This window comes from Notamacropus eugenii, chromosome 3 (genome assembly GCF_028372415.1).
Source record: "Notamacropus eugenii isolate mMacEug1 chromosome 3, mMacEug1.pri_v2, whole genome shotgun sequence".
Lineage (NCBI taxonomy): Eukaryota > Metazoa > Chordata > Mammalia > Diprotodontia > Macropodidae > Notamacropus > Notamacropus eugenii.
In genome coordinates, this window is record NC_092874.1 from 60866947 (window position 1) to 60893986 (window position 27040).

Consider the following 27040-nt stretch of genomic DNA (forward strand, 5'->3'; position numbering starts at 1 on the left):
AGAATTGTGATTAATTTAACTTTTAATGATGTAGTTTGAATTGTTTAAATTTTAAAGGTAGAAACACAATGAGAACTCTTTGTAATCACCAATATATTGCCTTTACATTTCTAATCCTGGTTATGTAAGGTCATTTTAGTACTTTGTTGAAAACCTCTTCATGGAATCCTAAACTCTGAGTTCTGAGAACCCCAGAGGCTACATAATCTAATTCCCTGGTTTTCCAAATGCACTAAGTGAGGCTAGAGTGATTGTGAACTCCCCAAATTCACACAAATAATATCAGGATGGGGTTGTTCATTTATTTCTCCATTAAATGCATCTGTAAAACATGTAGTTTGGATTAGAATATATCTCAAAGACCATATCATCACTAAAATCATATTGATCTAGTACTGCATTGAGGAAGTAGGGGAAGAAATAGAAATTAGAGTATCATTAGAGTGGGCGATAAAATGAAAATCAAATTTTTTTTCCTAAAGAAGTATACTAACACCTCACTTAAGCAACATTCTGCTACATGTTCCTGTTTATACAGAACAAAACTGAGATTTCAAGGAATGTCAAAAATGCCTTCTACCAATCAAAAACAATATTACAAATCCCATTCAGTAAAATACCTGGATTTTACTCTCAAGAATCTCTCAGAGTCTCACTCAATGTTTCCTTGGTCTTATTTTACACAGAATTCTAAAATTGAAGTTATTCCAACACAAATCTCATTCTTGAGTTAGAATCTACTAAAGAAGAAAAGACATGTGGCAGAATATGATAGAGATAATTCATATTTAAATTCTTTCCTTACAATGGTGCTTAGAGGTAAATAATCTGATGATGATCATTATGTACAAGGAAACTGAAGAGTTAAGTGACTTGACCATGATCACTCAGGTAGAAGGTGTCTAGGGATGATTTTGAACTTGGGCTTCCTACCTTTCTTTTTTTCTTATACTTTTTAGATCTTCCTCAACTCCTACCTCCTCCGTGTACATACACACACACACATATACACACAAATGCATGCATGCATGCATGCACATATACATACATGTACACACATACACACACAGTACATGGTAATCACTTAATAAATGCTTGGGATTTTCTAGGATTCAGTGGTAAAAAGAAAAAAGAACAACAATTTGGTGCATGGAAGGGTTGTTTTTGTTTGTTTAGGATTTGGGTGAGGGAGCCCTATATCTGAACAAGTTTGTAAATTCCAGGAAAGGAACCATTAGAGACTAAGAGATTGAAAATAACAGAAGAGGATTATTGGTGGGATAAGATCACTGAGGTTCAAGGTAAATTAAGAAGGAGGACAATCTCTTCCTCTGATATTGAAGGTAAACAAAATAAGTGAGGATATTGAGAACTGACAGGATGAAAGAATGATGTTGAAAGAATTCATATCAGAAGGCCTGAATATTCCTGATAAGTGTTGAGATCCTTTGAGAGTGTGGGAGGAAGTTTGGAGCTAGAAGCCTGAAGTGATTGGTATGGGGAAAATATTTTAGAAGTCTAGGGATATGTGATTATATGCACTTTAACCTTTTAAGGATCCATGAATTTATTGGTGTATATAGTATGTACTCTGATGTAGCTCGTACCCATTCTATGACTGTAGGAGATGCTGTGGCCACATAATTTCACCCTGCAGCCAATATGGTCAAAAACTTCTCCAAATTCATCAAGGGAAACCCTAAAGCACTAGTCATCCTATCTGTCACTGAAAAAATTCATAAAAGTAGTAGGGGACTTTGAACTCTCCTGAATTTTCCACTTTCTCCCTCTATGTCCTTGAATGAGACACTTAATGTTTTGTGACTTTTAATTTAATTTATTTAATTTAATAATGCATTTTGTTACAAGACATGCGTTTTTCTTTTCTGTTCCCTATTTTCTGTTCTACCATTGGGGAAGAAGGTAAGATGGAGAAGAGAGATTTCTGTTATACGTATATACATGTATGTATATATATATGTATATGTATGTAAATGTATGTATTTAAACAGAAAGGTAAAAGATATGGGCAATATTCCATGTACTTTCCAATGAAGTACCATTCTGTTTTGTTTCAAGAGACCTTTAAGAGTGGGAGCAGTCTGTAAATACTGTAAATGTGATGTAAAAATGAAATACTCAATGAAACACTAAACAAAAAGAAAATCCCATTGGGAAAGGCCCCAGCTAACCCATGTCCTACTGGTTTATCATGCCTAGATTTATAGGAAGACCTCGCTACATTACCTTGGATTTCTGAACTCTGCCTCCATAACTATACCAGGTTCTACTCAAACATTGAGAAGTAACATTCTTGTGAAGGGCTTTTAATGAAACAGAAACCATTTAAGTGTTTGAGTAATCTAAGTCTTTAATGACTTTCTTTTTCCTAAGGGACTATGTGTCTGATGCCTATTTCATCATGATTTATGATACTGTAGGTTTCTACTCCTCGGTTAGGTTCTTTTTCTGTTCTGCTTATTTGCTTTGATGTCTCACTGATTTTTCCTTCCTCTCCCTTATTTTCTATATTACATATTTGTTAGTTGATTTCTCCATTAATAAACATTCCCCTGTGTTTTTGGAAGCAGTATTTTCACATTCCCTCCTACTCTAGTGGGGGCAGTTGGGTGCCCATTCAGTTAGCCATATTTTTTCTCTTATAAATGTTGAAGGAAATCGAGCAAGAGAATTTGCAGAAACCAAGGGGTGTATCAGTATATGTATTGCCAAGGCAATATTCACAGCGCTGGTGGTGACTATGAGTATCCTGGCATAGTTCTTAATCGCAAAGTATAACAGACTCGCTATAAAGAAGGCAAAAGAAAAACATTTATTCAGACACCAGAAAGCACAATCCTCAAACCAGAAAGCCAAATCCATCATAGTAGTCAAGAAGTGAATATGCATTAGCACTTCAGGGGACCAAGCCATTCTCAAGCCTCCCTGACCCCTGTCGAGGCCTTCTCAAAAACACTCACTAGCCTAGCTGTGCTTACTTGCCTGTATCCTCCTAACTGATCTCACTCACTTCCTCTCAGTTCTGCTCCACCTTTCTTGTTCCACTTGTTCAGCAAGCTCCTCCTACCACACGTGACTTAGGCTTCTATTTTTTGCTTAAATCACATGAGCCTATTGATAAATGGGAAAGATTTTCCCATTTAAATTACTATTACAGTATATTAATTCCGTTGGATGTGTAGGAATTAGATAAAGATTGAATCTGTGGTCACATCTTCATTTCATGCTGTGAAAACAGGGCCTAAGGTTTGTCCAGTTTATTGCTTAAGTAGAGAAGTTGTGGAGGGATGGGTAATCTCTCTGTCATCTCTGAGTGCTATGTAGAAAATTTAACAAGCACTTACTATGTGCCAAACATAGTACTGAGCTCTTGGGAGAAAACATTTTATTCAGCCACTATCTTGGGCATGTTCTGTTTGCAGATGCTTTGTTTTGTCTCTCAAAAGAGCTATTTCAATTGCCCTTTGGGAAACATGGGACTATATTTTGAGAGATCAGAGTGGACTTTGGAATGCTCTTTTCTTGAGAAAAATTTCTTGCCATACTTGAAGGTTAGGTGAACTTTGTAGTTGTCTTATACAGCTCTGAAAATACTACTGAAGGATGCATTGGGGGAAAAAATGTAGTGACCATTTGGAGTTCATCATTAAGCAAGAGGAATTATGTGTAAATAATGAGTTATTGGCAAGTATTTATTTGACTACTCAGCACTGTCTCAGTCACAGAACATTAAGATATGTTTATGCATTCCCAAGCAAGGACCAAATTTTGGAGAACAAAAAAAAAACTCAGTATAACTAAATGTATATTTAAATATTACCCTCCCATGTGGGTGAGGAGTGGTATAGATAGAATGATATATGAATTATCATATAGCAATATTGTCTAAATATCTATTAATACTAATAAATCATTGCCAAGAAAATGCTATGGTGATGCCTCATCTTTGGCAGGAAGGTAACCCTGAGCTCTTCAAAATAGTGTCTGTGAAGGGCAACTTCAGACATTTCTGTGTCTCCTGAAAAGACCATGTGGTGGACTTTGTAAAGAACTGTTGCCTAACAATCAGGCTGACTTTGGAGAGTTCATCACAAGATTGGCTTCAGGGTAATGGAATTTTAACCATGGGAATTCTTAAAAAACACATCATGGAGAGATTACAGTCTGAGGTTGTAGAAGAAATAGCCAAGCCAGTGAAATTGTAGAAACTAAATGAATTGAAGTAAATACTAATAACTCTCATTTAAGTAGCATTTTATATTTTATTGCTAAGAATAATTGTTATAAAGAGTACTGTATATTGCTTAAAGTGGGCTGCTTGTATTCCCATGTGGGCACATGGGAAATGAGTGCTATTGAAAGTGTCTCCTGAATTTGCCAATTATGCCTTATAATTAATTCAGTAATATATGCTGGTCACAAATCCATGATTTAAAATTAGCATTTTGTAGCACATAGCTTTAGGCTTTTTGGTTAATTAATTAGATTTTATAAGTTTGACTGTGTTACAAGGAAATTTTGGTTTTGAACAGATCCCTAATTGCTAGGTATTGGAGCAGGTCCTGATTCAATGAGATGGTAAGAAAACAGTCCAACTTATACAACCTTTGTTAAGAGAGAAGGCAGTAATTTATCTGGGTTCATCTGAAGTATTAGAGCCAATGTTTTTTGGTTTTAAATTAATTGTTTATTTCTTTAGATATACATATGTATATATATACGTATATCCATACACATATACGCACATATGTATGTACATATAATATGTGTGTGCACAAACAAATTAAAGCTTACAGTTTTGACTGCAGAGCTGACACATTGTTAATCACTATTATTTGGCAGATGCATCTCAGAAATATAGTAGAATTGACCATTTGGATTCACTAGCTACTGGCAATAGAACAGCCAAAAGGCATTATGTTAATTTTTCTTTGGGCAAATATATTGTCCCCTCCCCCAGCTTGCCACCATTCTCCAGATATCTGAACAGATATAATATCTAAAAAGGTAAAAGGCTTGCTTCTTCCTATTTATTGATCCTTGAATATGATCAATAAACACAGTCTTTTTTTTGGGATAGAGGCTTGTTTTTCAATCTATCATTATAGGATCTCCATTATAGATCCATATTTTTTTTTTATTTTCTAACATCCAATTTTCTTGTTTAGCAAAATAAATGGAAAGCAACATGTAGGAATTCAACGTGCTGAGAAATCTAATGATGCTAATCAATCTTGGTCTTTTTTTTTCCCCTAAGACAAAAATTTGAAAAGAAAAATAGATTTCATGATTCATATGCCTAATATTATGTATACATAGGTACAAGTGAACCCATGTCCACCCTACTTCTTTCAGCTGAATATGTCCCTCAGGAACATGTTAGTGTTCCTCAGGAAATGTTAGTGACTTAATGGAGACTTTTTAAAGTATGAATGTATTCACACATTGTTGGAAATGAAAAGATCTCATTTTATAGATAATGAAGCTGAAAACTAAATGAATAAAATGACTTACTCAAGGTTATACAGCTAAGGCTTTAACTCAGGCCTCAGAACTGTAGCTAGACTATCCTCTTTCTACCATATGCCACTGACTCCGATGAGCTTCTTCAGAATTGAGATTTGGCTTAATGGAGATAAAGCTAGCCTTAGAGTCAGGCACACCTGGCCTCTGACACAAAATGGTTGTAAGGCCATAGGTCATAGATTCAAGTCCATAACTCCTCAAGGTTCCAGTCACCTTTTTAAAGGTGTCCATTATAGAATGCTTGGTAATTGCCTTTAATTCAGGGAGTTTCCTCATTGGGAGTTCTTTCTACCAGTGAAATCATTGAACCAGACATATCATTTAAGATGCCAATTGGGGGTGATGTCATCAGAAGCTCAGTTGCCTATCGTCTCTGTCTGAGATCAGAAGCTTTCTTTACTGCTTCACATTGGGTTAGGCTTTAAGAGCTTAAAACTTTGCTAAGACTTTTAGGATAGTCTCTATATTAACCACATTGGTACTTTCTTTGTTAACATTTATGGATATTTGTTGAATTACTTTATGTATAGCTACAACTGACATTTAAAACAGAGTTACTACTTACAGAGTGCTTTCCACACTTGATCTAATTATCTCCCCAGCTAGACAGTAAGTCTCTTGGAGAAAGTTGTCTCTTTTCTTGTTATAGTGGTTAGTATACAACTGTCAACATGGCCAGAGTGGAAAGATTGGGTTTATACTGAGGAAGACCAAGGTTTAGATTTTTCCTTGGAGACTACTAGCAGGGTGATCTTAAGCAAATCACGTAGTTTCTCATTGCCCTTGAGAGCTTTTTAAATATATAGATTGCAAAGTAGATGTTGCCGTATTTGGTAGAAGTTTACTCATCAGGTGTTCTCTATACCAATGAAACCACAGGTCTGTTTCCTCCTTCCAAAAAAAAAAAAAGAATAGCAAAGATACTTTCTGTTGCTTTGTAACAGCCCATCTTCGTCCATGGCCATTGTTTAAACTCATTTTAAAATTGTAGTGAATAAATTTGCACAAAATAATTGCATTAGTAAGGTGGTCTATAAATTTCGTGAATGAATAAATGGAAAAAGCATCCATTAAGCACTTACTATGTTCCTGGCTACTATTCTAAGAGTAGGGTATAAAATATTTTTTAAATAAAATAAAATAAAGACATCTCTTCCTGAGATATGCTTTTCCTTCATGGATAATAATACAGAACAACAACCCAAATAAAATGGTAGTGATCAAGACAGGAAGTTTTGTCCTGAGGAGATGAAAAAGAGGTGGGATGTGCAAATGGCCTGGGAGTATGACTGGATGAACTGTGAAATTAAAGTATCCTCTGATGTCTAGGGCCAGGCAGTAGAGTGAGAGAATTAGATTAGTTTGCATATACTTATTCAGTGATAAACTGGCTTGGGCACTAGAGTTGGAATCTCAAAGATAAGTGGATTCACTTCCCTAGAGACTGGGGCATAATTTCTGGAAGATCCATGGATTAAAGTTCTTGTCTCACATCCAACTGGTTCAAGTAGGAAGGAACAGATCAATATTGGTTGAAAGATGGTAAAATTTCATCAGTGATTAACTTGATGAAATTTGAAACATAGTCTGGTACCTGGAGCCAAAAGGATATGTAGTTTGCTAAGGCAGTTTGCATACAATCTCCAATAACCTGAGTTTGGCCCTATAGAAGTAAATTCAAAGATGAATATCCTAAAACCTTCTAATTAGAGCTGAAGGGGATTGTAAAGGTAATTTAATCCAACCCTCTAATTTGACACATTAGGAAACTGAGTCTCAGGGAGGCTAAATAGCTTGCCCAAAGTCACTTAATATTATTAATACTTGTTGAATGAATGAGTGTTTTGTCGACCTTGGATCTACACTCAGGTTCTCAGACTGCAAATCTAATGCTCTTTCTCTTATACTACTTGGCCTCCTTAATATATTATTACTTTATTTTAAAGAAATGATCATTTGTTCCTAATTGAAATTAAACTCCATTTTTACTTTGAAGAAAGTTATTTTACACTAACACTTTGAGTAAAGGTTGTGCTATTTGACCTAATCTCAAGTTTGTTTAAAGTTTGACCATTAAGTTGGGAAAAAGTCTTAATTTTCCATATTTGGGGATAACTAGATGGTATAGTGAATTGAGAGCAAGGTTTGATCCCAGAAAACCCTTGGTTCAAATCCTGCCTTGAGCACTTACCAACTTATGTGACCCTGAGAAAGTCATTTAACACCTTTCAGATTCTATTTCCTTATCTGTAAGAGGCATAATGACGGCATCTAATTCATGGTATTATGTTGAGACTCAAATGAGATAGTATATCTAAAGTACTTCATCAGCTGTAAAACTCTATATAAATGTTTATTATTAGCATCAACATTGAAAAGGATCTGTTTAAAAAAATAAATTAAGTAAAAAATAGGAAAAAAAAAGAAAAGATCCTACTTGCACAAAAAATATTTATAGCAGCTCTTTTTGTGGTGGAAAAGAATTGGAAATTGAGGGGAGTCCATTAGTTTAGGAGTGGTTGAACAACTTATAGTATATCAATGTAATACAACACTATTGTACTGTAAGAAATGATGAGGCAGATTTCAGAAAAACCTGGGGAACTTACATGAACTGATGCAAAGTGGAGTCAATAGAACCAAGAGAGCATTGTACACAGTAAAGGCAACATTGTTTGATGATCAACTATGAATGACTTACCCCTTGTCACCAATACAGTGGTCCAAAACGATTCCAAAGGTCTCATGAGGAAAATTGTTATTCACATCCAGAAACGGAAAAAACTGATGGAGTTTGAATGTAGATTGAAGCATACTATTTTCACTTAATTTTTTGTGTTTTTCTTTTTTTTTTTTTTGTTTGGTCTATTTCTCCTTTGACAACATGATTTATAGGAAATATATTTCACATGGTTACACATTTATACCCTATATCAAATTGCTTACTGTCTTAGGGAAGAGATAGGGGAGAAAGGGAGAAAAATTAGAACTCAAAATTTTTAAATATAGCTGAAAATGTGTCTTTACTTGACACTAGAAAAAATAAAATACTACTAAAAAAAGAAGAACCACTTTAGTTGGAATAACTACTGCCATCATATCTTAGCTTCAGTTGTCAAAATCTTCAGAAGCCATAAATCTAAGAAAACAGGTATTTGGAATACAATTACGATTGAGGAAAATAAACTATTGGGATTCTAAATGAGTTAGTGAGCTTCTTGAGACTTTACTCGGAATTTTCATAAATTTCTTAGTGGGAAAAGGCTCCTGAAATAATTTTAAAGAGATCAAATAGCTGTTATCCTGTGAAAAGATTTTGACTGAATGTGTAACAGATGGAAATTAATATAATTTCTATCTTCATTGACTATTTCATGAGATATAACTTGCTTAGAGAAAACTCTCAGAGGTTATCTTTTTTTTTTTTTTTTAACAATTTCACAATTCTTTTTTTTCCTGGTAGATGTTCGAAGGAGAACCATTTATGAATACCACCGAGTAGAACTCCAGATGGGGAAGATTACTAATGTTTCAGCTGTGGAGATGACCCCACTACCTAGTAAGTTACCTGGCTAAGTGAATGGGGAAAAAAGATCATTAAATCCAAAGTTTTGACATTTCCCAGGGGTGTTTGAGAAGTCAGATTAATACCTTCTAACCCTACACTAAGGAGCTAGAGATATTTTAACCTATTGAATGTATTTAAGGGATATATATATGTATATATATATATATATATATAATTTTTACTATGAAAGGTGGTTATCTTTTATATATACAAGCATGCTGTTTGACAAGTTTTTTTTTCTTGTGTGTTTTTAGCTTGTCTGCAGTTTAATAGCTGTGGACCATGTGTCTCTTCTCAGATTGGGTTCAACTGCAGCTGGTGTAGCAAACTCCAAAGGTAATAAAATAAACAAATGTGGTTTCTTCCTGCCTCCCTGTGAGATTTTAAATGTATGTTAAAACATATGAATTGGGATGTTTATGAATTTGTGGAATGGTAGAACGCTAATGTTTAAAGACCAAATATCGTGAGGAAAGGAAAGTCAGCAATTTAATTAAGTACTCTTCCAAGGAAGACATCCAAGGAGAGAATTTTATTAATACATTTATCAGTATAGAGAATGCCCACTTGAGGAAATTCCCCATACCAATGCTGGGTGCCACCTTCTCTTGAACTCATAGTCTTAAGGAGATACCTAAGGATCTCCCTAAGATACATCTGAAATAAGCCAATTTTTATTGCTATCATTAAACCATGGAAGAGTTGGTTTTCCTTTGTGAAATTTCAACCTGAAATATTCATAAAATGCAATACATCATATTCTTTACATTGAAAAAATACTTTGGATAGAAAGAACACAATTCAGGAATTCGCAACTGTCCCCCCCAAATGGTCATGGGAACTGTCCAGGCACAGTTCAAAAGCTAACCAAGTGTGAAAAAGGAACATGACAAGCTTCACTTCTCCAGGCTTCACAAAGCATTCTTCATTTCCTGACCTTGTGGAACATTGTAACATTCTGAGGAAAACTATATTAACATTAAGATTTTTAATACAGAAAACTATATTAACATTAAGGAAATTAACATTAACATTAGCACTGATTTTGTTGATGACATCAAAGAATCTGTTGTCTAGGGTTTCGGATTTGTTTTTGTTTTGTTTTGTTTTTTGAGGGGAGCTTGTTTTTTTTCTTAGAAATTAAAGAAGTCCATCACTTTTTTTTACTTATATCAGTGCGACTTTCACATATTTACTGTCCCTCTATTTTCAGACTCTTTTTCAAACAAAGAAGAAATCAAAATCTTAAAAAGTCACAATTGTGATAGAACTTAAATTACCCAACAATAACAATAACCTCAGACACTGGTTGTGTCATCCTAGGCTGACTCAGTTTCCCCTACATACATTGAAAATAATACTTGATCTCCTGGTTTGCTGTGAGGATAATATTTGTGAAATGCTCTACAAATCTTAATGTGCTATGCAAATGTTAGTTATTATTATCATAGTCTATTATTTCTATAGCCTATTAACATTTTCACTTCATTTTCTGTAAAAGATTGGTTTGAGAGGTTTTTTTGTAATAAAGATGATAGATTTGTATTTAGCCTGACATATTTTTTCACTTTCTTTGCTTTGTGACTCATATCAGAGAAATGAGTGGCCAGGGTTAGAAATGCTATCTTTGAGCAGGAAGCATGCAGTGGATTGAAAGCTGCTGGCCCATTTAGGAATCAAACCTTTGATGCTGGCCTCACTGGCACCATGTTCTAACCCACTGACCTATGGGGCTGAGACTAAAATTATACAACTTTCTGGTGTCAGAGAGAATTTCACCGTCAGCAATGAATGAAAAGGGAGAGAACTGTAAAATCTGCTTAGCCTCCAAAGAGGAATGGGGCAGACACATTAAGCAGCTAATTAAAGCAACTTTGAATTTTCCATTATGACCATTGTAAACTCAGTATGCTTTTGCTGCTGCATTTGCAGCAGGAGAGAAATGAGGAGTGAAAGCAGGTCCAGGAAGAGTTCATAAAGTACCCAAGTGTAAAGAAAAGCATGACCACTGGGCTGTCCAAGCTTTATGAGGTATTCTTCATTTCCTGACCCCCAGGGAACTAGTGGCTCATTCTGTGTTAACCAAAATTCTACCTACTGTTGCATTTTCTACCCTGTAGATCAGGATCAGTAATTTTCTCTGTGGAAACAACTCAAATAATGAAAAAAAAGGAACAGCTCATTAGCCTTTTTAAAAGTGCAATTTGAGGTAACATAATTTAATCACATTTGACAGATGGTTTATGGGGCTGTTATGAAATTAAGAACTCGGGATCATTTATATATATATATATATATATATATATATATATATATACACATTTTAACTTTAACTCCAGAATTTCCTTTGTATTCTTGTTTATTACAGAGTAGCTTCATTCATTCATTTGATCACCAAACTGAGTCACGTATTGCATTGTTCTAATATCTGTGTTGAAATAATGTTTTGTGAGTTTCTATGCCAAAACTCCTCCAAAAATCATCTCTAATGGCTAATCTTACTATGATAAGTCTCCATACTCAGCTAAACTAGTCCTTGGAAAGGAGTAGGATTGCTATCAGTAGGAATTTTGAAAACCTAACATTACCTTGATGTTAAGATGAGGAACCATAGGACATCTTTTAGGGAATAATGTATCATGATATGGACAGTATCCTAAAGAATCAGGCTTAAAGCAGCACTTTGGACTTCTTAGAAGCATTAATGATTAAATATACCACTTTTGTGGCAAGCTACTTTCATGAGCTTTCTGAGTGATGCTGGGTCTAGTTTTTTTTTTTTTAATATGTTCTCTCAGGTAAGAAAAGGAAATGAAAAAAATATGTGTTTCTGTTTGTTTGTATTTATATACATGCACCCATGTGTGTTTGTGTGTGTGTGTAAAACATCGATAGGAAGCCCAATGTTTTGCAGTTCATTTCTATTAATTTTTAAATGAAAGTATTTGAATATGTGATCCTAGCAAAAGATGCCAATTTCCTTAGTTTTAAATTTTTCATGAAATTATTGTAGAAAATGAAGAAGTAATATTTAAGCAAGCTTTGTATTGTGAAAATTATTTTCTGAGATATTAGGAATGAATGATGGAAGGAATTCAAATTCACTACTAATTTTAAAATTGATTTTCAGAATTTTGCCATATGACCCAAACCCAAACTTCAAAGTTTAGCTAGGAAAAATAGAAATCTTCAGGAGTCTAATTACATATGTATTGAATCCTGTTAATTAATTGGTTTGTCTATGGCTCATTGCACGTTTCTTTTCGTTAATTTCCCTGCTGCATTTTATTAATTTCTCCTTAGACTTAGGACTTAAAGAATTTAGTTTTACTGCCAAACAGCACTTCCTTGAATTTAATATATTTCTTAGCAAAATCAATCAAATGAAAGAAATATTATCCTAAGTGGCTCAGATTTTGTGTCCTCACATTCCTCTTCTCACTCTCTGAACTTTCTCCTTTTCCTCTGTTCTTCTGTGGATGGAAATCAGTTAGTGTTGATTACCATCATATGAAGCTGAATTCTCTGGGGGAAAAAAAGGAATTTTTTTATCAGTTCTCAAGGAAAAGACAGTAAATTTATTCCTCTTGTGTAGAGCTCCACCCACACAAACTCATAATAAGAACTCAGTTTTAGTGATTTAGAACTAGAACTCTTTCTAAAATTGGACTTAGAATTCTAGACAAAATTCTCTAAGCCATGTTGTACCTTGTTTTATTTTTATTTGTTTTTAACGATAAATTGAAATTCCCTTGAAGAAATGTTCTATCTTCATTATATTTTCAGAAGAGTCTTAAAAGTGAAAATGAGTCATGCTTGGTAAAATTAGTGAAGATTAAATGAAAAAAATTGCAAATAAGGTTGAACACAAGAGGTAATGTGGCATGTTGAAGAAGAACCTAATTTGAGAGCCAGGTATATCTGGGAACACACCCTGTTTCTAACATACATCCTACCAAGAAGAGACTGGGAAATTCACTTCACTTGTCAAACTTAAGACAACGCACTAAGAATCTTAAGATTAGAGGATTTCTATTGATCTGCATTGCTGGAGAGAGTTTTCACATTGAAATTTCCCTACACTGATGAAATCATGGCTCGGAACTGAATTAAAAATACAGAAATGTGGATGAATATTACTTGCCCTAAAAATACTCAATTTTTAAAAAAATACTCATTGTTCCATTGCGCACTTTCTACATGATGGAAAAATGAGCCATTGCACACCCCAAATATTCTTTCTTCATTGACAGCTCCCTTCCACCATTAAAGGAAACTTCTACTTTTCTCCCTTCTTCTGTGGCCTATGTCTTTAGAAGTGTTCATATGACTAAGTCTGATAATATACTCTGTCTGTGTATAAACAAAGTAAAATGAAAAAAATGAGGTGGTTATGCAAATAACCTAGGGAAACAAAACAAAGCAAAACACAAGTAGCACCAAAAAAGGATGTTGTTACCAAGGGGCTAAATCACCCACTCTGGCTCTTTTCCTTCACTGTGTAACTTCTTAGCATCCCTCTGGGTTTTGCCCATGTAGATGAAACCACTGTATGGAGGGAATAAATACAAGGATTGGAAAGTACCAGTGGAATTCTGTATGTATATGTATGTGTGTGTTTGTGTTGCTTGGCTGTGTTCAGATGTGTCTGACTCCTCATGACCCTATTTTGAGTTTACTGTAGTGGTTTGCCATTTCCTTCTCCAGCTCATTTTACAGAGGAGGAAATTGAGGCTAGCAGGGTTAAATGAGATCTCCAGGGTTATACAGCTGCTAAGTGTCCAAAGTTAGATTTGAACTCAGGTCTTCCTGACTCCAAGCCTGGTGCTCTATCTACTACACCACCCAACTGTCCTATATGTATGTGTTTCTATATCTACATTTGCATATATTCTGGAGAATGGTGAGGACAGTTTTTTCCATAGTTTCATCATTTCAGTCTAGTCAATATGAAATGATTGACAATAATGAATTATTTAAAATATGATAAATTCCATAACTGAAACATCTATGTTAGCAGCAAATATGTGTTGTATCCTTACTGACATCATCATATTGCTTTTAAAAAAAAATTAGAATGATCCAAAAGTTAAAATCTCCTTTAACTTGTCTGCTTTACCAAACTTCCTAACCTATTTCTATTTGTTTGTTGGTATTTTCCCCCTCTTGAATAGCCTACCACATAATTCACTTTGGGGATTTTAATGTCTCTTTTTTTATTCATTTAATTAATAGAGTTCATTTGATGTATATTTGATTAGTAAACACATTTAAGTTATATGCAAAACATAGTAGATAATTGTATAGTATCTGAGCAATAAAAAAAAATGTATTAGGAACGTCTCTAGGGAAAATATTGCTTTTTATGTAGATATCAGTTTTTAAGATGTTACGCCTAAACTGAATTTAAAAAATAAACTTTGTTTTCTTTATTTCTTTTGTTATTAAGTATGGCAATCATATATTCTAAATTTCCTGGGGGCAGTTTGAATTTCAAAGAGTTGGCCCTTTTTTTGAAACAGGAAACCACTCAGAATATCTATTATCTTGGGAACTCAATGAATCAATCCATAAACAGTCCTTATTAAGCACTGCCATGTGACAGATACTGTTCTAGGCACAATATATGAATGTACATAGAATGAACCAATCCAAATTTCCAAGGAACTTATGTTCTAATGGAGGAGACAAGTAAGTAAATAAATATATGCAACAATTATTAAGGTGAAAATATGCAAAATAGTTAAATACAACGTAGTTTGGGAAAGAGGGCAGGAACAGTTTGGGTACCAAGGAATGCTTCAAGCAGAAGATTATGTTGAAGCTGCATCTTAAAGGGAGAGATGAACTGACTATGTGAGATAGACCTAAAGAGGGAGTGTATTGCCTCCCAGGTATTTTAGATAACCAGTACTGACTCACAGACAGAAGATGGAGTGTCACATGTGAAGAACAGAGAGAATACCAGTTTAGCTGGACACAGAATATGAGGGGAAGTAATATACAAGAGAGGTTGCATACTAATTGAGTAGAGATTAAGAAATTAAAAAGAATATTCTAGTGGTAATAGGAAATCACTGCAGTTAATTGACTAGCATAGGCATATGATTACACCTGTGCTTCACCAATATTGTGTAGACTGGAGCCCCTAGAATTGAGAAGAGGGTACATGGGGAAAAGATAATGAATCCATCTATGGGTATGTAGATACTAACATGTCTCCAGAACATCCAGTTTGGAGTGATCCATAAAAAACTGGTGATCTCAGATTTAAATTCCTAAGAGAAACTGGAGCTGCATATTTATATATTGCAATCATCAATATTAGGATGTTAATTAAACCAGTAAGTGATGTACCAAGGTAGAAAATATAGATGGAGAATAAAAGAGGGCCTAAGAGATAACCTGTAGAATGACACATAGCTAGGGGTTGGATATAAATAATGATCCTGTAAAAGAGACTGAAATGGATTGACCTATCAGACAAGTGATAGGTGAACCAATCTCATGATAACTCAGAGAGGATAACCAGTAGGAGAGGAGGCTCAGCAGTGTCTCATAAAATAATTGAAAAAAGGTTAACTTTGAAAAATGTTTGGATATGGAGATAATTGGTAACTCTGGAGAGAATATTTTCTGTTGAATAATAGAAGAAACCAGCCAGATTTACAAGGGTTGAGGAGCAAATGAAAGGAAACAGTGTAGACAATGTGGTTAGATTTTTCAAGAAATTTATCTGAGAAGGAGATGGGACATATAGGAAAATAGTTTGAGGGCACATCAGGATCTTGAAGAGAGTTTTTTAAGGATGTATTTCAAGCTTTGGAACTATTCTTCCAAATTTCATTCACACTGGTGGGTTCCCAGAACTGAGAGTCTACCTCTCTCCATTTCTGTAGTTATAGCTTATGGATTCCCATAGATGGGCTTTCCCCCATGATTATAAATTGCAATAAATTAAATTAAATCAATCAACCAGACTTAACTGGATTTTGGTAAGACATATTTACTATGATTGTATGGTAATAATAGCTGATACCAATCATCCCCCCAAAAATGTTTGTTACATACTCTCCCATCAGGTTTCACAACAAAGAGATCATTCTTGACGTTAGAATAAGGTTTCATTTGTTCAGAAGGTTTAAAATCCATTGAGAACAGATATAGAGAGACCAAATATAGGTGACTTTCTCAAGGAATTCTGCTAAGAAAGGAGAGACAGAGTGTGACAAATAGAGGAGATGATAAAATCGAGGGAATTGTTTCTATTTTTAGGATGGGAGAGACATGCATGTATTTAAAGAAAACAGTGAGAGGGGGAGAAATTGGGTATTGGTAAGAAAGTTAAGGTGATAGAATAGGACTGTGAATAGAAGCCATTATTTCAATATAACAGATAAATAGGATTCCTAAAGACCCTTGGCATTGAAAAGCCCAAATTATAAAGTATTGATGAGCTGTAGACATTGCAAAATGCGCACTTTTGCACTTGACTAAAGTTAGTTTTTATTCCTTTCCTTCAAGTTCAAGTCCATGAAAAATATATTTCATTCAAACATGACTAATTGGAATGCTTTAGTATTGCAGTACCCAGTTATGAGGGACAAAGAGAGAGAAAACAGCTGATGTTTCTTATTGTTGGCAACAGACAAAGGTTGGGTTTTTAGTTTATTTAGTCAGCAGAAATGAGGAAATAGAGCAGACGTTGGAAAGTCATTGTCAATTATCACAAAGGTCTGAACTAAACTACTTGTCCAGTCTCCCTAACGGCATCTCCTCCCTTTCATCTAAGTGGCATAAAGTTCATTACATATGACATTTTGCCAATAAGTCATCCTCCTGGGCTCTCAGTTTCATCTCCAAAATGAAGGCAGTACACTAGCTAATTTTTGAGGTTTCTTTCAATTCTGTCTATGACGTTCACTATCTGTGGCCACAGGTACCTCTCTGTGTCTCAGTTTCCTCATCTACAAAAATCAGGATGATTTTACTAAATGCAGTATCTTCCTTACTGGAGTTGACTGATGGTGAAATGAAATTATATAGAGAGATTAATGAATTGTAAATGCCAAGCATTTCGATTATGTGACGTGTCTTCCCAGAATGGTGTCAAAAACTTGGGTGGCATCTGAAACTGTCATAGTCACAAACACTTGTGAATTATGTGTCTAGGAGCCACTTGGTGGTTTGCATTTCAAGATAATGTAACTCCTCCTATCTCATACATACGCTGAAACTCTATTTAAAAACTCTCTGTCTCTATTTTGGATGCATCAAGTTATAAAAATATTTTGTCTCTAAAAATGCAAATGGGTTGTCATCAAAATGGAAGATTATGGATTAGAAAGTGATAAAAGAATAAGTTAGTTCCTCAATTCATCATTTGTAAGTTGAAAAAATGAAAACATGCAATTTTGGAGATATGCTAGCTTCATCAAGTTACAGAGAACGTCATTTAATTTTGAAGTTTCATATTATCATTTGTTTCAATATTACCCTGATAATATCAATGATTTAAGTAGTTTTTGGAAGTGCTTAATGCTTTTGAGTAACCTTTTATGCAAAAAAAAATCTCTATTAGAATTTGAATCATATATTATGTTTATTTTATTCCACATAACTTTGAAATTACTCTTTTCAAAATATAATGAATCAGGTAAATGGGAACAACTCTTTGCAGTAAATTTCTTGATAGCAGTCCCATTTCTAAGACATATAGGGAACTGATGCAAACTTAAAAGAATATTCATCAAGTGCTAAGTGGTCCTCAAATTCTTCAACAGATAAATAGTTAAAGGATAGGAACATGCATTTTTCAGAGGAAGACATTTAAGCTATCAATATATGTATGAAAGAAATGCTCCAAATCACTAATAATTGGAGAAATACAAATTAAAGGAATGTTGAGGATTCACCACAGACCTCCTAGATTCATAAAATTGACAAATGGGAAAAAATGACAAAATTGGGATAGGCTGTAGGAAAGCAGGTAATAGTAGTACTAATGGAACTGGGAGCAGGTCCAATAATTCTGAAAACAGTTTGGAACTATTGCCCCTGAAGGTTATTATACTATGTATATATAGCCCTAGTCCCAGCAATACCACTAAAGGACTCATATGTATGAAACATTTATGGCTCTCTCTCTCTCTCTTTTTTTTTTTTTTTTTTGATGTCAAAAATTGAAACTGAGGGCATCACTTCAGTAGGGGAGTAGCCAGACAAGTTATAGTATATGAAAGTGATGGAGTACTATTTTACTCTAAGAAATTATGAAAGAAATGGTTTCAGAGAAACTTAAAAAGTCTTGGATGATCTGATCCACAGTAAAGTGAACAGAACCTGGAAAATAAGTCATATGATAACAACTTTATTGTAAAGACAAACAACTTTAACGGACTTAGGATCTCTGATCAACACAATGAACAACTATAAGGATTTGTGAAGGAACGTGTTACCTCTTCCTAAGAGAAGTAAAAGATTTGGTTTAGATTGAAAAATAGAGACAGATATAGACATACATATAGGTGTGTATATATATGTATATATATATGTATATGTGTATATATAAATCTACACATGTGTATATGTTTTACTATTGTGTCTCTATTATATATATATATGCATACGTACACATACATACACACATAACCATTGTGGAAATTTATTTTGCTGTGTGTCTGTAACAGGGATTTTATCTGTCTTTTTTTTTTACCTAGTGTGGGTGGAGGCAGGAGGGAGATCAGGCAGATTTTCATTGGTTAAAAAATGAAAATTAATTTTAAATAATATATAGCTTGATCTTTTTGAATGTTTGTTGTGTTGTACAATAAAATTTGATTTATTGAGCAGTTATTAATTGCCTACTATTGTACTATACAGTACTATAAAAAGTGCTGGAAATATAAAGACAAAACCAGAATAGTTTCCGTCCCTGCCTTCAAGGAATTTACTTCCTGTTGGTTGGTTGGAATAGACAGAGAGAAGACAACATTAAAAATAATGATAATGTTATTAATATTTATATAGCTCTGTGAGGTTTTCATAGACTTTCACAAATATTTCATTTGATCCTCAACTCCGGAAAGTAGGTGCTATTATGATCCTCATTTTATAAATGAGGAAAATGAGGCAGAGAAGTAGCTTCTATAGAGTCCTGTGACTAGAAAGGATGTGAGGGAAGTTTTGAATCCAGACTACTAGTAAATATGAAATACATACAAAATGAGTAGTCAGAAAGAACACCAGCTACCCTTTGGGATCAGCAGCAGCAGCTTCATGGAGGAGGTAGTCCTGGATCTGAGTTTGAAAGGGCTCTAGGGATTTTAAGAAGGCTCCTCTTTCTCAAATGCCTGGTATCATAGTCGTGTTTTTGCTCATGATCAGGGTTCTATGTACTAAATGAAAGTAATAGGTTAGCATGTAAAATCCTTTTAAAGGTATGGAAACTTTTGTGGTACAGCAAAATATGATGTCATTTTCCTTATAACCAGAGGTAGAATTTAAAAAAAAAAAAAACTATCTGTAGGGCTGGCAGTAGAGGACAGATTCAGTGCTACTCAATGAGACAAAAAGATAGAAGTTTAAAAGCCTTTCCAGAAGGGGAAAATAATCATTGCTAAACTTCTAGGCTACATTTATTTCTGTGGAAGGATGTAATTTGGCTTGCTGATTCTGTACATGCTGGAAGAATGTAATTCTTCTATTCCAAATAACAGTTGAAGGGCATATTTCAATTTTTTTTTTTTTTTTTTAGCTCTTGGCTTCCCTAAGTGTTGTAAATCAGTTGGTTTCTTGGCAATGGTCCAATTTTGAAGGATAGACGTGAATGCAGCTTAGAAGCCTGATTGTTATATTCTGAACTTTAAATGTACTTGGACATAGTCTCTGGGTAATAGTGGCAGCAATTCCCACCTGAAATGTTGAGGTTTTGCTTCAAGTTTTCTTTGATTTTTGAGCCAGGAAATCCTGTGTCTGCTTTTAATGCGTGCATCATTTGGCAGACTTACTTGATAAAAATCACTAGAATTAATTAATATCACATCTGTTTATATTCTCTCTTGCAGGTTATCCAAGTGATTCTCGAAGTTTCTTTATTCATTATCCAGATGTGATGCCCTCTCTTTGGGTGGCTATGTTTTAGGAAGTTGGAGGAAAAAATTAAAAGTGCAGTTTTGGTGCTAGATTACATGGTCCATTCCTACTGCTTGTTTGCACTAATAAAATAATGAGTTCCCCTGAAAATAATTAAAAGTTAATTGCCCAGGAATGAAATTGCATGTGTTCAATTTAAGAACAGTAGGCATTAAATTAACATGGGAAATATGGTGTGGAAGTGACAAGGGAATCAAAATTGAATAAAAAACAAATTTTGCTTTCTGCTCAGGTAGTGGAAATGTTGACTTGTGTGGGGCATATTAGGAACCTCTAGATTTACAGTTAATGTGATTAAAAGGCTGATTTTTTTTGTAATATTCAAATAGTATAGATTAAGTAATAAGAAGCTGAGAAAGGGAGACACATGATGGAGAGAAGAGTAGCCTTTAACTCTATTATCTGGTCAGTACCCAGCCTTCAAAAAAAAAGGAAGCTTTGAAAAAAAAATGTTTTCAGGACAAAACACCAACTTTCAATGTTTATGAAATAAAGCATCACTAGGTTATTTCCTGTTTTTCTTCATTGTAATACCTATCCCTATGAATTAAAAAAAAAAAAAGGTTATAATCCTATTTAACATTTTACATGAGCATCTCAATTTTCATGTCAGGGTTTTTGATCTTTTATGTATGCCCTAAAAGTACAGGTACTAAGTACCGGATACTTGAGAAGTACTAAACAGTTATTTTTCCTTTGTGGTCTTAACAATCCTTATCAATTAGATAGCTTGGCATAAAGAAGGCAATATCTTTAGATAAATATATTGAACTCCAGGCCAGAGGACCACCAGCTGCCTGAAAAAGCCCTAGCATGGTCTGAACCAAAATAAAAATTGTAATTGGGAAATATTTAACAAAATAAATTTTAAAATACAATACAACATAGATAATGTTAATTTATGGTTTTCAAAGTCAACATTCAGCCTCAGGGATCCATTTCTACTTGAGTCTGTCACCACTGTACAGAATGTTTTTTAGGAAATCCCACAGACAACAGAATCTGGAAGTTGAGAAATGAGCTTTAATATAAGTATTAATATTCATTTAATATTTCAAAAGCTCCCTTATTTTTATCAGTAAATAATCATAATAATAAATAAATAATCATAATTTTGAATTATGATCCCTTTCTGGTATATTAGAGAGTCTTCATGAATTGCTATGACCTACCCTCTCTTAGCATAGCCATGGAACACTCAAAGTTGTCTCCATTACATGAAGAGGAAGTCTAATTATGAGACTTTAGTGAGGTTAATTATTTCATTGCTTTGGGGTCTCACTGGCGTAGTTATTCTCTCCACTGGCAGAGATGACTACTTCTCCACTTCTTCATTTTTGGGCAATTTTTTTTAATGCTTTCCATAATTCTTTCATAGAGCCTCTACCCTGTGAGTCTTCTTCTGCTGACAGCTATCTGACCTACAGAGAGTACCAAAAACACTACAAAGTACCCAAGTGACTGCTTCAGATTCAGGAAGACCTGGGTTCAAGTAGTACCTCTGAAATATACTGGCTGTTTGAGCCTATGGGAAGTCATTGAATGACTCAGTGCTCCAGACAAAACTCTAAGATTTTAATTCACTCACACACACAAAAAGAATCCAGCCTCCATTGATAGAGGGAATCACCTTAATTGGTAGTTCCTATGCCAATAAAATCATCGGTCCGCACCCTTATCCACATTTTCATCAATGTACTACTCAGGCTACAATAACATTATTATTATTATATTCAAAGTTTCAAGAAATAGCACTCTTTTAAAGAGAGATCATTTACTTGAATCACAATTGGAGAATGCTAGAAATGAGGGAGAAATATGCACAGCTGCTAAAATTCTTAGATACATTAATTCTTAGATTTTTAAAATTCTGAGATATTAAACTATTAAAAACACAGTCTTCATGGGTTCATCATAACATATATAAAGGTGATGATGAGGTTCTGAAGGTTATAGAACTTAAGATCTGGGTGGTCCTACAAGGATGAACATATATCTGACTAAGGACTTGATAGCAGATTGTGTGCATCAGATATCCAAGCACCCATGGAGGTATGTTTACGTATCACCACCGATCTGGCTTCAGGGCAACGAATTCTCAAAAGCTATTTACTAAATTATAGATTGTTTATATCACTGTCATTGGAGGGAGGAATTACAGAAAAATATTTAGAGATTTTGACTTATAAGCTAAAGGGGAAAGAAATATATTCCAAGGCAAAAAAAAAAAAAAAGATGAATTGCTAAAGCTAAATTTGGAATTATCTTTTTTTCTCTTTGGATAGGACACTAAAGTATCAGAAATTTATGAATTCATAATTCACTTTAATTCAGCAAATGTTAGTGCATATATTCTATGTGATAATCACTGTGGACACACAGATAAAAACCAAACAGTGCCTGCCCTCCAGGAAATTACAGTATATTGAGGGAATCAACATGTACACAGATAAATATGTGATAATTTAATATATTATAAAATAACTTGGACTTAGCTGAAGGTAAGACTGATTTTCTTTCATGCCATTTCCTTTCCTTTCCTTTCCTCTTTGTCTGCCTGCTGTTTCCTTTCCTGTAGATCTGGGGATAAGGAAAGAATGAGCTAGTTCTTCTCATAGATCCTGTGTGGTGACCGATATACTTCTCTCATGTTTGTTCTGGTGCCTCTATACGTAATCGGAGAGCCAAGGGTGGTGTGAACTTCAGGTAGAATGAGAGGGTAAGACATTCTCTGGGCCTGCCTCCACAGCCACATCCTGTATAGCTGTGACTAGTCAGGAAAAAAGGGCCATATAGTAATAACCAATCCTGATCTGTGACCTTTGGAAGGGGGAAAGGACAGTCTACCCAATACATCTAGGTTATCCTCTCCAGACTTTGGGTTAGGAGAATCCTACCCTAACAACAAGCTTTTCTGCTGCTTGGTCAGTACTCTCCATACTTACTGAAAAGAAGAATACTGAATTTTTGGTTATTCTGGGGGTAGAATAAAGTTAACTTCTCTAGATCAGTGCCTAGTTATTTGTTGGTTTTGATTTCTTTCTTCGAAAAAGTAACAAATGGAGGTAAAATGGCTTAATTAGTGAGAAAGAGTATGAGGATTTTTGTTTGTTCATTTTTTAACGTTCAAATAATTTTAAAAACCAAAGCCAACTATAGGAAAGTAAACAGATAAACTAAACATGGAGGTGAGGTGAATGAGAGAATACTGATAGAAAAAAGTTTGAGAAAAGAGCAGGCTATGTGATGGTAAAATTTATTGAAAATCTACAGGTAACAGGGGCTATAATTAAAAAATGTAGTAGAGAAAATGCTGAATTGTAGTCCAAATTGTGGTTTTGCCATTTACTACATGTGTGACCCAAGGCAAATCACATTACTACTCTGACCTTTAGTTTTGCATTTGCAAAGTGAGGGAATAGTCGCAGATGACTTCAAAGATCCTTTATAGCTCTGAGGCCAGGACCCTGGGGTCCGGGGAAACCTGGCCATTATATGTAGAGAAATCTAGAAAATAAGGTGGCTTCTGGTGGAAGGGAATAGTAGTAGGGGAAAAGTAGTAACAAATAACTTTAAAAGGTAAATGAGTTTTATATCTTACAAGTTTTATAAAGGATCAGAAATATGAAAAATGAGGAGAAGAACAGAAGAGAGACTTTCATTTAAGTTGAGTGTGTGAACACAGCTATTGCACTAAATGGCTTAGGTTAAAGGGGACTCACTGAGCCAATCCAAATAAATTCCAAATTTGTCAAGAGAGGGAAAAAATGGCACACATACATAAGCTACTGGTAATATGAAATGATATTAACTCAGTCTTATGGAGCAGAAAATTGCTTCCCATTCAACTTCTTCAAGTCCCGTTCTGGTCACTTTTTCATAAAACAGTTTGAACACACCAGCTACATGAAATTAAGAGAGGAATCCCTTGATAATTGGAGAGTTTGGTTGTCCAACAACCTGTTGTACAGGAACATGGAAGGACAGCTAGGAAATGAAGATTAGTGGTCAGAGCAGCACCTGCAAGTGATGGCGGAAGTTATGATGTGCACTTTATGGTGGTGGTGATAGTTTCAGTGACATGGTCATCTTAGAGACTACTTTTCCCCAAGTAAACTTATAGATATCTGTAGAAGAGAAAAAAAGAAACTGAGGAAATTTGGAAAAGTCTTCTTCGTACTAGAAATAACTATCAAACATACATGATCCATCCTCTAGATCAGTTTTACGTATGGAAAGCACTTAATAAAGGTTATGGAATTGCATTCGGTTGAGTTGGATGGAATTGAAATGATCCTGAGTTCTGAAGGCATTCATGGTGAAATGCAGCCTTTGGCCAGTCAAATTAGACTGTCATGATATTTTTAGGTATACAAAATTCACACATATGAAGCATCCTCCGACTATAGCTGGAATTATTTTGGATATCAACCAAAACTAATTTATCGATGATGGGAACAATTACTTTTAAGAGTCAAAGATGAAGTATGATTTTCCTCTTGCAGAAAAAGTGGGTGCTTTGGGGGGGGGGGTCAGTGCTTAAGAAATTTTACTTGATTGTTACAATGATGAAATGGAGCAAAGACTATTTTCAAGAATAACATGATCATGTAGAAGATGATTCAAAGTTAATTCTAATTAAAGTCATGTCATGGAAAAACATACTCTTGTACAAAAAAGGAAATCTATAGGACAAAGAACACCAAACCTGGAGCCAGTAGAAACTGCTAATGGAACAAGCCTTAGGACTACATGAAAGTCATTTGACATTTCTGAGCAAGAATTTCTTCATCTGTAAAATGGGAATGACAATACGTGAAGAATGTACTTCCAAGTGTTGTAGGATGAAATGATACAGTGTGTGTAGTGTCTCATGCACCTTAAAGAGATGTTTAATTATAAACCATGTGGCACAATGAGCACTCCACTAGGGCTGGTGGCAGGAAGACATGAGTGTAAATCTGCTCTTAGACACTGACTAGCTGTATGATTCTAGCCAAATCGTTAACCTTGTCTGCCTCAGTTTCCTCAACTGTAAAATGAGAATCATATAGCATTCAGTGGTTCTTGGAAGGGTTAAATAAAATATTTCTTAGCATAATATCTGGTGCAGACACTAAACAACATCAACCAAAGATCTGTTGATGGAAAATGTTACAACATTAAGAATAACATAATTCCTTTCTTTTGCATAGTTACTATATAAAATGGGTTTTGTTTTGTAGACCCAAATAATGTGCACACCTAATTCACACAGAGGATAATTTCATTACACAACAGGGTCATAGATTTAGAGCTAAACGGGAACATGGAAGTAATAGAGTCTAAACTTTTTTTTTTAATATAAGGAAACTGAAGCTCAATGAGGTTAAACTTACCTTAAATCATACAAGATCTAAATCCAGATCATCTTGAACAGTTCAATGTTCTTTCCACTGAATTACACTACCTAATCAAGTGTGCAAACAAGTTTAACAAGATTGACTGAAACTATTAATTTTGACACAGAAGCAAACACAGAGTAAGGACACAGGGGTCAAACACAGGACAGATTTAGTGCAGCAGTTTTAAAATCGCATTCTGTAAAATGCTTTTCCAACCATAAAGATATTGTATAAATACCCACTATTGTTGTTCTAGGTTAAAGATTTCATTCTAGTGAGCTATCTAGAAAGGATTACCTTTGCCCTTAGATAAAACAAATCTAAGGATTATGTTATGATTTAATTTTTCTTTTACAATATGACAAAAAAAATGTTCAGATATTTTCCCAATCCTTGAACACACTGGTTCTTGTCAGTTTTTCACTAGTACAAGTAAAGTAACTGCAAATTTTTGTACAAAAAGGAACATATTTTTTCCCTGTTAATAAAGTGCTTTTGATTTAATTTTAGTGATAAGCTCAGGGGCAGTGAGTATAAGGAACTTTGTAATTCAGAGTATTTTGCTACAGTGCTCTTCAAAATTCGTACCACCTTAATAGTTGCATGAACAATGAAATGAGCTTGCTTATTCCCCATGGGCCCATTGGTGTTGAATTTTATCATTTTAAGTTCTTCTTGAAATTTTAAAAATGTCTTTTGTTTTTTCACTACAATTATTTCCCCTTAATCCCTACCCTGCTCCTTATTGAACCCTTCCTTGTAACAAAGAAAAGTACTTAAGTATAACTAAGCCTCATAACCTGCTGAGACTGTGGAATAATGAATAAAGCTAGCCTAGCTGTCAAGAAGATCTGAGTTCGAGTCTGACCTTGAAAACACATGTGATGTGTGACAACCATGAACAAGTTATTTGACTTCTCAGTCACCCAAGACGAGAGACACCTAACATTTCAAAAAAGGTGGTGATTTACCCTTGGAGAAGTAGCTCCTTTGCCCAAGGCTGCTTTGCTGATGAAATATTCTTTGAAAAGTCATCTTTTCTCACTGCTATTGCTTTGATGTCAGGCACTCCTGACTTCTGTCCTCTTGTTAACTCCGGTCCTCCAAGCTCTCTTCCCTTCTCCAGCAACTTTTGTTCTCGACCTGGGAGTGTTGCTTTTGTGACTTTGATTAATACATTTCCTGCTGCAAAGTATTACTGGCCAAATTTGTTTTGCAAATTGGAATTTAATGAAAAATTCCTAGTCTAGATGCATCTAGCCTTTATGGTTAAACTTAGTCCTTTCAATCATGACTTCTTCAAGTCATCTTCGGGTTTTTGTTGTTGTTTGTTTATTGTTTAGTTTTGTTTTGTCCCTTTTCTTGACAACAGTTAGGACTATATATC

At 34.6% G+C, this 27040-nt stretch overlaps 1 protein-coding gene across 2 annotated transcripts in view; it reads left to right on the forward strand.

The window, feature by feature from the left end:
• PLXDC2 (plexin domain containing 2) overlaps window positions 1-27040 on the forward strand; it is a 488066-nt gene that overhangs the window by 394434 nt on the left and 66592 nt on the right. For both annotated transcript variants that reach the window (XM_072651664.1, XM_072651665.1), the window contains exons 8-9: window positions 9011-9106; window positions 9370-9451. In XM_072651664.1, the coding sequence (XP_072507765.1) occupies window positions 9011-9106; window positions 9370-9451 (178 nt within the window). The remainder of the gene's footprint in view (window positions 1-9010; window positions 9107-9369; window positions 9452-27040) is intronic.